Below are 12,776 nucleotides of genomic sequence, written 5' to 3'. Positions count from 1 at the left end.
TTGTGATGGAACTCCACACTATCACATCACCATTAGTCAATTAGTACCAATCTAGATTCTTATTGCCATAGAAAATGGAACATAAATCCAACCATGACAGAAGCTGTATGGAATGTAGAGATGATTTGTTTCCTTTCGGATCTATCCTGTATTTATATTGTAGAAATGAGACATGAAGTTAGGCAAAGTCATCCCTATTAGGTGCAACTGTATCCTGGCCGCAAACGGATTGTAGCTTGTATGCATAGATCATTTCTCTTGGCTGATAACAGAGCACAAAAATAATGGAATAATCAGATGATTATATATTGCAGCTAACAGTTCCTGTCTTCGTGCCTGAATCTGAAACTTAAGTTTGGAATCTGTAATTTGGTGAATTGTTTCATTTAGCTATAATACTTCTTGTAGGGTTCTGAACTATGTCCATTTGCCTGCAGCTCCAAGAACCATACAGTAGACAGGTGACAACAAATAAGCTTGGTCGTTGTCTCCATCGACGGAAGACATCTGAGCTACCAAGGAGACAATGTTGAAGGCTGAAATAGTTGCTACGAATTATAAAAAAATCATCAAATGTTTAGTGTAGTTTTGACGTATTCTTGAGACATGTGCATTTGTATGTCTGTGATGTGATTCTCTGTTATTCTACTCTGAAGTCATCCATCATGCCACAAGAACTAATGGTTCGTGATGTCAGAAAAGCTGTCCTAATTGTTCAATTGCAACCTTGTAATTTTTCTTTTACATGAAAAAATTAGTGCTTTACTCAGCTTCCTACCACTTTGGTTGTTTCTTAAAAAAAATATATAGTTGTATGGTTGTTGTCGTGTGCATCCCTGAAATACAGCCGTTGCGTTAGCACGGGCATTATACTAGTAGTTTAGTGGTAGACCACTTGTAACTTGGTAATGCAAAATGAGATTTGTCATTTGTCCCATATTCTCCTGTCTTCTGACAAAAATAAAGTGGTCTAGCTGTCCCTTCCATGTGGGGCTACCTCGTGAACTGCAGCTGGGCCCAGCACCACGGGCCCACCTTAAAGCCTCCCGCTCAAACGATTTCGAAATTTGAAACACCCCTTCCCCTAAATCTCAAATCGATCAACCATTCCCAAATCCAAATCAAAGCGACCTTTCCTCTTGTCCCATCTCCCCCGGATCCCCCCAAACCCTAGCCCTGCATCGCCTCCCGCTATGTCCTCCCGCCTCAAGGATCGCGGCGGCGGCAGCGCCACGGCCGCGGCAACCCGCCCGCTCACCCCTAAGCCCTTCTCCATCTCGTCATCCGCCCGGCGGACGACCGCCGCCGCCGCCGGCGGCGGCGGGAAGGAGAACACCGCGTCCAAGCCGTCCAAGCCCACCTCGGCCGTGCGGTGGTCCACGTCGTCGCTCCCGCGGGCCAGCAGGATCCAAAGCTCGGTGGACTCCTCCAAGCTCGTCTCCACCCTCAGGGCTCCCGTGCTGCCGGGGAGGCCTTCCATCGGTAAGGATCCCGTGGTTGAGGCAGGCTTGCGACGGAGCGTCAGTGGTGGGATCAGGGCTTCTTCTGTAGACAAAGGGAGGAGGTCGGTTAGTGTTGTTGGATCCAGGGCCTCGGAGGCTAGGAGAGGGAGTGCTGGCGCTGGTGGTGATGACACTGGCAGAAGGGAGAGGTTTGATGCGAAGGTCAAGGGGCTGGGTGAGATCAGCAGGAGAAGAGATGACCTTGATGCCAAGGGGAAGCAGACTGGTGAGGTTGGCAGGAAAAGGGAGAGCTTTGATGCAAAGGCCAAGCAGATCGGTGGGAAAAGAGAGAGCTTTGTTGTGAATGTGTCGAAGCAATGTGATGAGATCAAAGGGAAAACAGATGCATTCGTGAGTAATATGAAGAAGCAATGTGAAGATGTTGGTGGGCGAAGAGAGGGCTCTGATTCAAAGGCAAAGGCAGGTGAAGAAATCAATATGAAGAAAGAGGGGCCCAATAAATTGGTGAAGGAGATGCATACCAAAAAAGCTGATTCAGGAGAAGCTTCTTCCAAATCTGTGGAATGTTGTGCCACCCAGAAGGATGATGAGATAGGCAACACTTCTGTCATCCCTGTTTTCACTGTCCATGTGGTGGATTCAAATCTTGTCCCTGATCCAATAAGGAAACAGCAAAAGAATAATGAAGAGGGCAGGAAGCAGGAAGAAAGGGGAAAATTGGCAGACAGGATAAGAGTTTTTGAGAAAGTGGCTGCAGGTGGGGATGGAGGGTCAGCAAAACCTGTGTCTGCTATGAACAGGTACCCAAGCGAACTTCATGAGAAACTAGCTGCACTGGAAGGGAGGGTTCAGAAGATTGCTACCGATATCAAGAAAACCAAAGAAATGCTCGATGAGAACAACCCGGACGAGCCAAAGCAGATCTTGTCAAATATTCAGAAGGAAATCACTGCCATTGAGAAGGCAATTTCTCATGTCAAGGATGATAATAAGATACAGCTGGGTACTGCAGATAGCAGTGAATGTGAGAGCTCTCACCCTGAAACAGCTGAAAAATGTACCATTACAAAGCCAGGTGACCTGAAGCAAGCTGGAAAAGGCTTGAATGCTGATGAGCTGGAGGCAAGGTTCTTTCCACACCACAAATTGTTGAGGGGTCGCATATCTTCGACTTCTACTCAACAGGAGTCATCTGTGGATATGAAGAAAGATTGTAATGAAAAAACAAGACCTACTGCATCTAACCCTGACGATGATGAGAACAGTATAGCCATGGAGTTTCTGGCTTCTTTAGATGGTGAAGAAAATGATTTCTTCAAGGATCGTCGAGCTAAGAAATTGGAAAAGAATAAGATATGTGAAGTAGCAGATGCTACCGGCAAGACATCAAGTCAAGGTAGCTCAAAGAATCCAGTTGTTTCCAATCATAAGGAGGAAATTGAATTTCTTGCTACAGAGGAGCTAGATGAATTTGATGAACAGGAAAACAAGTCCTCCATGATGTTACAGGAAGAAACTGAGGAGTCATGCAATAGTCAGTTATCAGGTATAGGAAACAAGTCTTCAACTGGTGGATGGTTTGTTTCAGAGGGGGAAGCTGTTCTTCTTGCTCATGGAGATGGCACATGCTCCTATTATGACATTGCAAACCATGAGGTATTTGGTTATTTTCTACCTACATTTGCTCTGTTTTCTTTTTTTAATTGACATTTTGTTAGATACCCTGAGTGCTCACTGCTTTCAACTGAACTGGTGCAGTTCAAATCTGAGTATAAGCCTCCCAGCATGGTATCGAATAATATGTGGGGTGATTGCTGGTTGATTCGTGCCCCAGGTGTAGACGGATGTTCTGGCAGATATGTTGTTGCTGCATCAGCTGGGAATGCATTGGAGCCTGGGTTTTGCAGCTGGGATTACTATACCAGAGAAGTAAAATCATTTCATGTTGAGGAGGAAGCTTCTCAAGCTTTTGCTCCAACATCCAGGGCTATTCTTGGTGCTCTCTCTAATGTAGGTTCATCAAGATCCAGCTCCGTGCTGTCAAATTCAGAAAGGCAGCAATGGTGGTATAAACCGTGCGGACCTCTCCTGCTTTCTACTGCTAGCAAGCAAAAGATGGTCACAGCTTATGATATACGTGATGGCGATCTTGTGATGAAATGGGAAGTTAGCAATCCAGTAATGGGAATGGAATACTCCAGCCCACTACAGTGGCGTAGCAGGGGGAAAGTAGTAATTGCTGGGAGCGAATCAATAGGGTTGTGGGATGTGAATTCACTTAACCCACAACCCTTGTTGTCTGTTGCTTCTGGTAAGAAAGTGTACTGCCTTCATGTGAATAACACTGATGCTGAGGTGGGCGGCGGAGTGCGTCAAAGGTAAATCAGTAAACCTTACATTAGATCGAATGCACCAAGTATAAGGTGTATTAAAGACCCTATCAAGTTTACCTCAGCTTATGCTATTGAAACTCGAAATTTTTCTTCTTTTTAGTATCAACAGCTTTTAATATCTCGTCTTGCTGTTGATGAAGTATCTGATTATCTGAAAGAGATGTATAAAAATATATTCTGTGACATCTGCCCTGGTCAAATCATTTAACACCTGTTTGTGTGTGTGTGTGTGTGTGTGTGTGTGTGTGTTTTGCAGGGTTAGTTCATCTGAGGTGGAAGGAAACGATGGTGTTTTCAGCACACAGGAAAGTGTTAATGTATTTGATTTTCGTGTACCTGCTGGCATTGGGCTTAAAATAGCAAGACATGGTGGCACAGCAAACTCAATCTTCTCACGTGGAGACGCAGTATTTATCGGTACCACAGAAGGAAGGCTGCAAATAAAAGGAGGGTTGAGATCACGAGTTCAGCAATACTCGTTGAGAAAGGGGAAACTTGTCGCCACCTATGAGTTACCAGAATTCAACGCTCATATCCATCACTCTGCAATAACCCAGGTATGGGGTGACTCAAATCTTGTCTTGGCTGCATGTGGTATGGGGCTGTTTGCCTTTGACACATTTAAGGAAGACATGCAGCCAACCTACAGCTTTGACCGTGGAAACACCATTGGAGTGAGAGAAGCTATTGGCCCTGATGATTTGTACTGTCCTACATTTGATTATTCATCATCAAGGGTTCTTCTTGTCTCGAGAGATCGTCCAGCACATTGGAGGTACTTGTAGGCTGTAGCTAGCTATTTAATGCTTATTTGTGTGCAATGTGTCAATGTGTGTCATGTAATATATGTACTTTATTTATGCTTCACATGTGGTGTGGTGTCATCTGCCGTGTCAAGCATCTTGCTTTCACTGTACTTGCAGATATTATCTAGTTTTTACCCCTGCAATTATAAATTATTCTCTCTCTTGAGTACCTTTTTTTTTAATTTTGTGCTTCTCATGTTTTTATGTTCTTTCTCGGCTCTCGGTTGAAACACTATTTATGGAAACATGGTTCAAATTCTGCTTGACGACCATATGTTTTCATGCAATATTTTTCAGTCATCAATTCGCAGATACATTCGTAACTTAATGATTGACAAAATTAAGATCTTTTTAGTCAATTAACATGCAACAATTCTCAATTGACCAGTAAGTAAATCCACATCATCTTTCCTGACCAGAACGCCTCATGTTGTACCTTGGCGCCTCATTTACAATGCACCGTCTGAGCTTATTCCATCTTAAATCTGCAACGTCTTGGTCTTGTGCAGTTATGCTCTCTGATTTTTTTATTACCACTTAGACACCAATTCTTGCGCAAGCACTAGCAGGGACAGTGTATCCATTCCTGGAACTCTTCTGCGCCCACCACCCCCTCACCCCCCTAAATTCTTTTCATACTGGGATTCTGGGAATATGCTGGCAAGTTCTTTAGCTTTGTCTTCATCAATCAGTTTCAAGTTCACGGAATGGTAATGGGACAGTCTTCACTGCTCTAAACTTTCCTGCGTTGGTTAAGTGTTCATTCTCCAGCCTGCAATACGATCAATATGCATCAAGTTATAGCCAAACATCGAAATTGGGACTAATGTTTGCAGCTTTCTACTAATTCTCCCACCCACCCAATTACCTGTAGAAGTTCCAATGGCCTCGTCGGATAATTTCCAGCGAAGCGAGTGAGAAATCCAGCAAGCGAGACTCCACCATACCAAGATGGAGTTTCATTACACTCTGTGCCCAGGCTAGGCGCAGCACAAGGTTGAGCATCTGTGTTGTAAAGGCGTTAGCGACTTAGTGCTACTGAACTTGGAATTCCCTAAATCAGTTCAGTAGTATTGAAAAATAGGTGAACAATGTATAGTACCATGGAAGCATAGTAGACTGACTTATTCTTCAGGATGAGTTGATCTCGGAGCCAAAAGTTCTTAGATTTTGGGTTTAAGAAGCCCCAGTCCATGACAAAATCCCAGTAGAGCTGGTAAATGGTGGCGCCTGTAGATGATATTATGACCATCCACATCCAGAATGATGTCGGTGTCGCAGCATACTTGAACCTAACAGCTGCTGCTACCATTGCTGATACGTACTTGCCCGCATTAGCAAGCTGGTTGAGATCATGACCTTCTTCCAGGTACCTTCTCAAACACTACCACATAGCAGCAGAACATTTAGTTTGAATTACTCTGAACAAATTGCTAAATGTTATAGTACATCACTAGATTCAATGTATACCTGCATCGCTCTCCAGTAGTATGGCAGGAAGGAAAGCACATATGCCAGGTTTTTGTATTGAGAGCTGCTGGTACAGCTTCCATACGCGTGAGTTCTAAAAGTTCCAACCATGAAGTAGCACCCTGTGAATTCGAGGTGTCTTAACAGTGGGATCTGGAAAATAAGACACCTGAACTCATGAGAACCTGCACTATAATGCTCCATGTCTAGTATACGGCATATCAGTTTACCTGGCTGGTTAGCTGGTCAGCCATGAAGAAATCTGCCATCAGAACCTGCATTACAAGGCATCCTGGTAGATCAGATAGATGTTTCCAACACACAGACAGTGTTCCTCTAAATTCCTTGGCCCTTACCTTGTAGAATGGAGAGAGTATGATGTTGCGCATGACACGCATGAAACAGTAGCGCGTTGAGTGGTAGAAAATATTGAATGGGCAGAACAGAACCCCTGCTGACAGCTGAAACAGAGGCAGAGGGTTGTGGAGGACTGAAATCAGTACAACTTGTGTGTGTTACAGCAAAACAGATTCTCCAAATGGCCTGTGTTGCTTACAAGCAGAAGTGCCCCGGGCAGTGCGTTGGCGTAGGTTGCCCCAGCGTTCCTGAGGAACAGGTTGATGACCAGCGCTGCGACGACGGTGCACATGATGGATGCCGACATGAGGAAGGCGTCCCGGTGCGTCAGGGCGGTGCTGGAGGAGAAATCGAATATGAAGTTGTGGTTGATCCTAGTGCTCTTCCACATGAAGAGGTTGCACCCATACAGGAAGACGTGCAGGCTGATGAGTGCAAACATACTGCAGAAGCAAAGGCCGTCAGCAATGTTACTTGGAGGTAAGATTGTCCGTACATCCTAAAGCCTGAAGAGTTGGATTCAGAAATTGCCTGAAGACATGGTAAACAATCTCCATGTAGGCTGTATTTCCGGTAGAAGAGAAAATGCCGGCGACATGGGCTAGAACTGAATATATGATGAATAAGGACACAAATGTGCCTGTGAACAGGCCTGAAACCACTCACAAAAAAGAACAGTATGAGTAACTCCACCAGACTGAGAAAATGCAATCCCATATATCTGTCAACTCAGTCTTGTAACCTAGGGCGGCAACTCACCTACGAGGAAGGTGATCATGTGGGTGTTCCTGGGCTGCTGCGGCTTGAGGTACTTCATGGCCACCTTCCTGTCGTTGCCCGCGAAATGCCTCAAGAAGATGGACTCCACCTCGTCTGCCAGCTGAAGCACCTGCTCGACCAGACCAGGTAAAATAAATTCCTTCTTCAGATACTACTAGCTTTCTTCAGATAAGTGTAGCATGCTCGTCAGATTTCAGTAGGATCTTGGATGTATGGTACCTTGTCAGAGCTGCTGAACGGTGACCTCTTCACCTTCTCAGAAAACAGGTCAGTTGTCTGCTGCTGCTCCGACACCTGGAATGGAATGCAGAGAATGAATTTCTTGTCATTTGTGGGTAGCAAAACTGAAGCACACACAAACACAGCGTGTGGCATCAGAATTCTTGGTACAAATCATGATATGCTACTAAAATATCGGACTATTTAAGTTGTTATCTGAATTTTTGGTACAAATGTTCTATGTTTACAAAAGTTGCAGTAGTTTTTTTTTCTTTTAATAAGGGATGCATCTATCTATATTCCTGTACATGTGTTTAGTAATGTACCAGTTCCCTTTATTCTGCCTATTGTGGAGTTTGTTCTCTCCTGTACTCCATCCGTTTCAAAAGAACACATATATATGCTATACATGATGATGCCTAGCTAGTTGAGCAGAGCGCAGTACGCACCTTGACGAATTTCTTCAGTATTTTGGTGAATGCCTTTACATTGAGAGAGCTGCATCCGTCCATCCACACAGATACGCCACCCAAAATGAAACAAAAAAAGGCTTATCAGTCCATAACCGCACAACAAAAAGTCCCAGAATTAACAACATGAGAAAAGGACAGGTCTAATAATAACATATCATAAACCACACTTGCTAGAATTAACAATAGGAGAAAGGGACAGGTTTAGTAAAATGTGCAGTAGAGCATGGCTCCGGTGTAGTACGTGGTTCACTCACTTCACAGTCACATGCTTCCCTCCATGCATTCAAAGTTTCATACTGGCTCAAATTTGGAAACTTGCATGGATCCAATAGCAACAGAGCAGAGCAAGTGTTGAGAGTGACGTGTAGTGAGATGAACTGAACACGCAAGTGACGTGACGACAGACACTCTTGCAGCTGCCTATACGTTGGAGCGATCGAGTTTGCTCGTGCAACTGAAGAGAAAGAGAGACAAACATCCAAACATATATACATATACCTGAACTTCTTGAGGAGTTCGAGGCCGCGGTAGAGGGCGAGGAAGGCGTCGCGGATGTTCTTCTCGGCGTGCTGGACCTTCTTGCGGTGGACGAAGGCGGCGGCGGGGTCGGCGCCGTCCTTGCGGAGCACGTTGACGAGCTCCTCCCACACCTTAAGCGCCGCCCGGCCGGGGCTGGTGGGCGGGATGTCGATGCGCACCGTGTCCGGCAGCTGCAGCAACGCGGCGCGGCCCATGAGCTGCTTCCCGCTGCCGTCCTTCTTGGCCTTGCCCAGTCCGCCGCCCACGAAGCTGACGCCGTTGCGCTCCAGCGCCGCCATCACCTCCTCCGCCACTGCCGCGCCCTCCGCCACGCGCGCCTGCTGCATCTCCACGCTCCCGTCTGCGAGAATGCCGATCTGTCTGCAGTCAGGTCACGTGCGGGCATGCATGCGAGCACGTAAAGGCGGCGGCCGATCGATCCATCGACCGGTGGGGTTCATGTGTGCCTGCAGCTTTGACGTGCAGTGCAGACATGACGTGGCTGCGGTTTTGGTCGGTCCACCTCACCTACCTGACATGGACTGCGGCGAGGCCACGAAGGGGGAGGAGAGGAGGTGGCGGCCGCTGTTGGACCCGTTCACGGACGGCGGCGACGAGGCCGTCCGGGCGAGCCGTGCGCGCCCGCGGCAGCGCGCCGCGGCGTGGTCGGCGAGGATGCGCTTGACGTCGGCGAGGATGCGGAGCTGCTCGATGAGGGCGTCGCCGCGCGCCAGCATGTCCGCCTCCTGCGCCGCGTAGAACTTGTTCACCTTCTCCAGCTCCTCGTCCGCCTTCTCCAGAAACTCTTGCTCCTGCACATATTTAACAAGGTGTAGGTCAGATTTTTAGATTTATAGAAAATACATGCAATATTTATATCTTTAAATAAATTTATTATAAAAATATATTCAATGACCTATCTAATCATAAAAATAATTATATATTATAAATATTAATATTATTTTATATATAATTAGTTAAAGTTAAAAATATTGATTTTTCAGAAAACGAGAATGACCTCTATTTCAAGATAAAGTGAGTACATGTCATGTGTACGGATAAATAATCTTAGCATGCATGCTAAAATAACAAATAGATCGAATAAACAATATACCACTCCTAGCAATGGGCATGCATGCTATTTTTTTTTTATGGAGGGAGAGATTGATCGACCGATTTTTTTATTTTTTAGCTCTTTTTTTGAAAAATATTCATAAATAGACCTCTGGTGGTTTGATTTTCGTTTATGAACCCTGACCTCGGCGTTATGGCTTTTAGAGCCGAGGAAACATGTCTCGGCGCTATAGTCAATGACGTCGAGGTCTTGGCGAGGCGTCGGACGTGACGGTGACTTGGCGCCGACATGGATAAGGCCTCGACGCCATAGATTTTGGCGCTGAGCTCACCACCGTAGATCTTAGCGCCGAACTGTTACCCTATAGATCTTGACGTTTGAAATAAAATAAGTATAATTATTCCGAGGAATATGTAATAACATCATTGCGGTTCAGCTGGTTAAGACGCTCGAACCCTAGCACCGAATCTTTTTCTGCTACATTTTTATAAGCAATAAAACAGGAAAAATTATTTCAAGAAACGTGCAATGATCCCATTGTATTCCAGTTGGTTTGGACGCATGGATCTCAGCTCACAGACCCAGGCTCAAACCCAAGCAACAAATATTTTTTTTGTTAAATTTTTATTTTTATAAGCAATTACAACAAGAAATATTATTCCTTTATTATTAGCGTCCTGAGTTTCACTGCACACTGTATATTATTGTTCCATTGTTCCACCATAATATTTAATTTATTTTTTATTTGATTTTGAAACATTGCGTACCTCGATCAAATTGAGTTGAGTGACATGTCTAGATATATCTTGATGCTTGGTCGTTCTTTTACTTACATGCATATGGCTTTTGTCATCATATATAAGTTAAAGGCTTATGAGACAAGGAGTAAATAAATAAAATAATTTATTTTGCATTAACTAAGTGTAATTTTCTTTGCCTCCCTATTTCAGTGTTAAGCTCTTTAATTTGCATACCTCCCTATTTTACATGAAACAGAATTAACAAGAAGAATGAGCTTAATGTATTAACTAAGAGCTCCTTATTATTATCATTTGGACTGTTTAACTAAGTTTGGTGAGGAACGGAGGAGGATCTCCCCCTCATAAGAGAAACACTACTATCGAGGTATATAAACTAATAAATAAATAAATACATCCATGATTGTGATAATATAAGGAGGATTTGGATTTAGATAATATATAAATAAATGCACCTTGAGATGTATCCTTCATCCAAAACAAATTACAAATTAGTGAATAGTGTTCTCTCATGTTAATAATAACAAAGTTTGGTGGAACCCATGACGTTAGTAATAACTAAGTAAGCAAAAAAAATTAATAAATGCAACAAACAAAATTTGCCTGCTAGATTTGAACCTAGGTCTTATATTAGAGCCAAGCATCCTAACCAACTAGATTACAACTGAGATATAACATGTTTCTCGAAATAATTTTTCTTGTTCTATTGCTTATAAAAATGTAGCAAAAAAAGATTCAGCGTTGGGGTTTGAACCCAAGCCTTTGAGCTAAGTCGCGTGCGTCTTAACTAGCTGAACCGCAATGGTATTGTTGCATATTCTTCGGAACAATTATACTTGTTTTATTTTAAACGTCAAGATCTATAGGGTAATAGCTCGATGCCAAGATCTACGGCGTCGAGCTCGACGCCAAGATCTATGGTGCCGAGGCCTTATCCATGTCGGCGCCAGGTCACCGCCACGTCCAACGCCTCGCCAAGACCTCGACACCATTGGCCATGACGCCGAGACGTGTTTACTCGGCGCTAAAAGCCATGGCGCCAAGGTCAGGGTTCATAGCCGAAAATCAAACCACCGAAGACTTATTTATAAATATTTTTCAAAAAAAAAAGCTGAAAAATAAAAAATTCGGATCGATCGACGGCTGTATATATTACATGTTTGTCCGTGGCTCTTAGGGGCTCCCCCGAATCCGATTCCAAGCTGTCCGTGTCGCCGTCGTTGTCGCCCACCTGCGTCTGCGCGCAAGCACGTACACGCGCGTCAGAAAACACTCGGCGACCGGTCGCCGCCGCCGCCGTATTTCTACTCACTCACTCAGAAGACACGTACGGCTGGAGTATATGTATGTATGCGGCGGCGGCGGCGGCGGCGACGACGACGTACGACACGAACACACACGAGCGGCGGCGAGCAACACGACACGACGACGTACTGGTGAGGCCGGCGTCGCGGCGAGGGCGCGGAGGGGGTCGAGGACGGAGAAGCCGTAGCTGCCGCTGCTGGCTTTGCTGCCGTCGCCGTCTCTACTGCGACCGGCACCGGCTTCCCTCCTGGCGAGCTGCAGCGGCGCGGCGTCGCGGCGGGCGATCTTGATCCTCTTGACGAGCTTCTTGAGGCCCTTGTAGTCGACGAAGGCGGCCTTCCACTCGGGGATGATGCTGGCCTCGTACTCCCGCGAGAACTTGACCATCCTCCGCGACCGCCGCCAGCTGCCCCCCTGCCGTATATGTAGTAGGCGGGCACGCCCGCGTGGGCGCGTGCCTGTCGTCGCTGCTTGCTGGCCGGAGGATCTCTCTTTCACATCAGCAGGGGAGAGGAGCAAGAGGGCCGGGGGACAGGGACAGGCAGGAGTGGTGGCGGAAGCAACCCTGCTGCGTGAGCGGCTTATATAGATGGAGATGGAGGACAGAGGAGGAAGAGGAAGCGTGCCTCGCCGCCCGCTCAGATAGATAGAGGCTGGCTAGTGAGCCTGTGCGTGGTGCTGCAACGGCACCTAGCTAGCCCAGCCAGGGAATAACAATATTAGGTATGTAGAGGGAGAAAGGTAACCAGTGCAAAGGGGAATGAATGGACGAAGAAACTGGTGGAATGTGCATTGTGGATGCATGCCTCCTCCTCCTCCTGCTGCTATTGCTTGTAGTGGAGATCGAGCTTGCAATTTATTCATGCTCCCACAATGCACTCACTCTCTTTCTCTTAATATTTGTTGTGTGCATCTATATGTATAGATATAAATTTTGTTAGAAAAAATGGAATGTCTTCGGTCACTATCTATATGAGTTGAGTTTTGCAATGAGGCCGGCGGGCCGGTCGCTTTTATTTGTTTGTTGGCATGAGAAAGGAAAGTGGGGGCTGGGCGTACGTTTTGCATTGCTTTCGTGATTCGTGCATGCCGCGCCATCTTTCTGGCGAAAAGACAGGTGGATCCATGGATGGATGGCTCAGGGACTGCATTGCATTG

At 45.7% G+C, this 12,776-nt stretch overlaps 2 protein-coding genes across 2 annotated transcripts; one reads left to right on the top strand and one right to left on the bottom strand.

Moving 5' to 3' along the window:
- Window positions 1-1,115: 1,115 nt before the first annotated feature.
- LOC136475121 (KIN14B-interacting protein At4g14310-like) lies at window positions 1,116-4,798 on the top strand. The gene is made up of 3 exons (XM_066472675.1): window positions 1,116-3,119; window positions 3,222-3,841; window positions 4,113-4,798. The coding sequence occupies exons 1-3, from the start codon at window positions 1,194-1,196 to the stop codon at window positions 4,639-4,641; spliced, it is 3,075 nt and encodes a 1,024-aa protein (XP_066328772.1). The 5' UTR covers window positions 1,116-1,193; the 3' UTR covers window positions 4,642-4,798.
- Window positions 4,799-4,927: 129 nt separating this feature from the next.
- On the bottom strand, window positions 4,928-12,203 carry LOC136475120 (phosphate transporter PHO1-2-like). Its single transcript, XM_066472674.1, has 15 exons — window positions 11,748-12,203; window positions 11,470-11,550; window positions 9,013-9,292; window positions 8,460-8,841; window positions 7,938-7,986; window positions 7,489-7,563; window positions 7,249-7,378; window positions 7,021-7,141; window positions 6,689-6,932; window positions 6,489-6,593; window positions 6,363-6,407; window positions 6,133-6,285; window positions 5,765-6,046; window positions 5,531-5,667; window positions 4,928-5,434 (listed from the first exon to the last, which is right to left on the bottom strand). The coding sequence occupies exons 1-15, from the start codon at window positions 12,003-12,005 to the stop codon at window positions 5,347-5,349; spliced, it is 2,430 nt and encodes an 809-aa protein (XP_066328771.1). The 5' UTR covers window positions 12,006-12,203; the 3' UTR covers window positions 4,928-5,346.
- Window positions 12,204-12,776: the final 573 nt, after the last annotated feature.

This window comes from Miscanthus floridulus, chromosome 8, assembly GCF_019320115.1.
Source record: "Miscanthus floridulus cultivar M001 chromosome 8, ASM1932011v1, whole genome shotgun sequence".
In the NCBI taxonomy this organism is placed as follows: Eukaryota; Viridiplantae; Streptophyta; class Magnoliopsida; order Poales; family Poaceae; genus Miscanthus; species Miscanthus floridulus.
Note: the sequence above shows the minus strand (reverse complement) of the source record. Positions and strands in the feature narration are given on the sequence as shown.

Excerpts from the sequence above, each read along its gene's own strand:
- LOC136475120 (XM_066472674.1), bottom strand. The coding sequence starts at position 12,005 with ATGGTCAAGTTCTCGCGGGAGTACGAGGCCAGCATCATCCCCGAGTGG. Across the intron at positions 8,842-9,012 it reads CTCGCCGCAGTCCATGTCAG|ACGGGAGCGTGGAGATGCAG; the intron begins GTAGGTGAGGTG and ends GCATTCTCGCAG. Across the intron at positions 5,668-5,764 it reads CAGTCTACTATGCTTCCATG|ATGCTCAACCTTGTGCTGCG; the intron begins GTACTATACATT and ends TTTACAACACAG.
- LOC136475121 (XM_066472675.1), top strand. The coding sequence starts at position 1,194 with ATGTCCTCCCGCCTCAAGGATCGCGGCGGCGGCAGCGCCACGGCCGCG. Across the intron at positions 3,120-3,221 it reads ATGACATTGCAAACCATGAG|TTCAAATCTGAGTATAAGCC; the intron begins GTATTTGGTTAT and ends GAACTGGTGCAG. Across the intron at positions 3,842-4,112 it reads GGCGGCGGAGTGCGTCAAAG|GGTTAGTTCATCTGAGGTGG; the intron begins GTAAATCAGTAA and ends TGTGTTTTGCAG.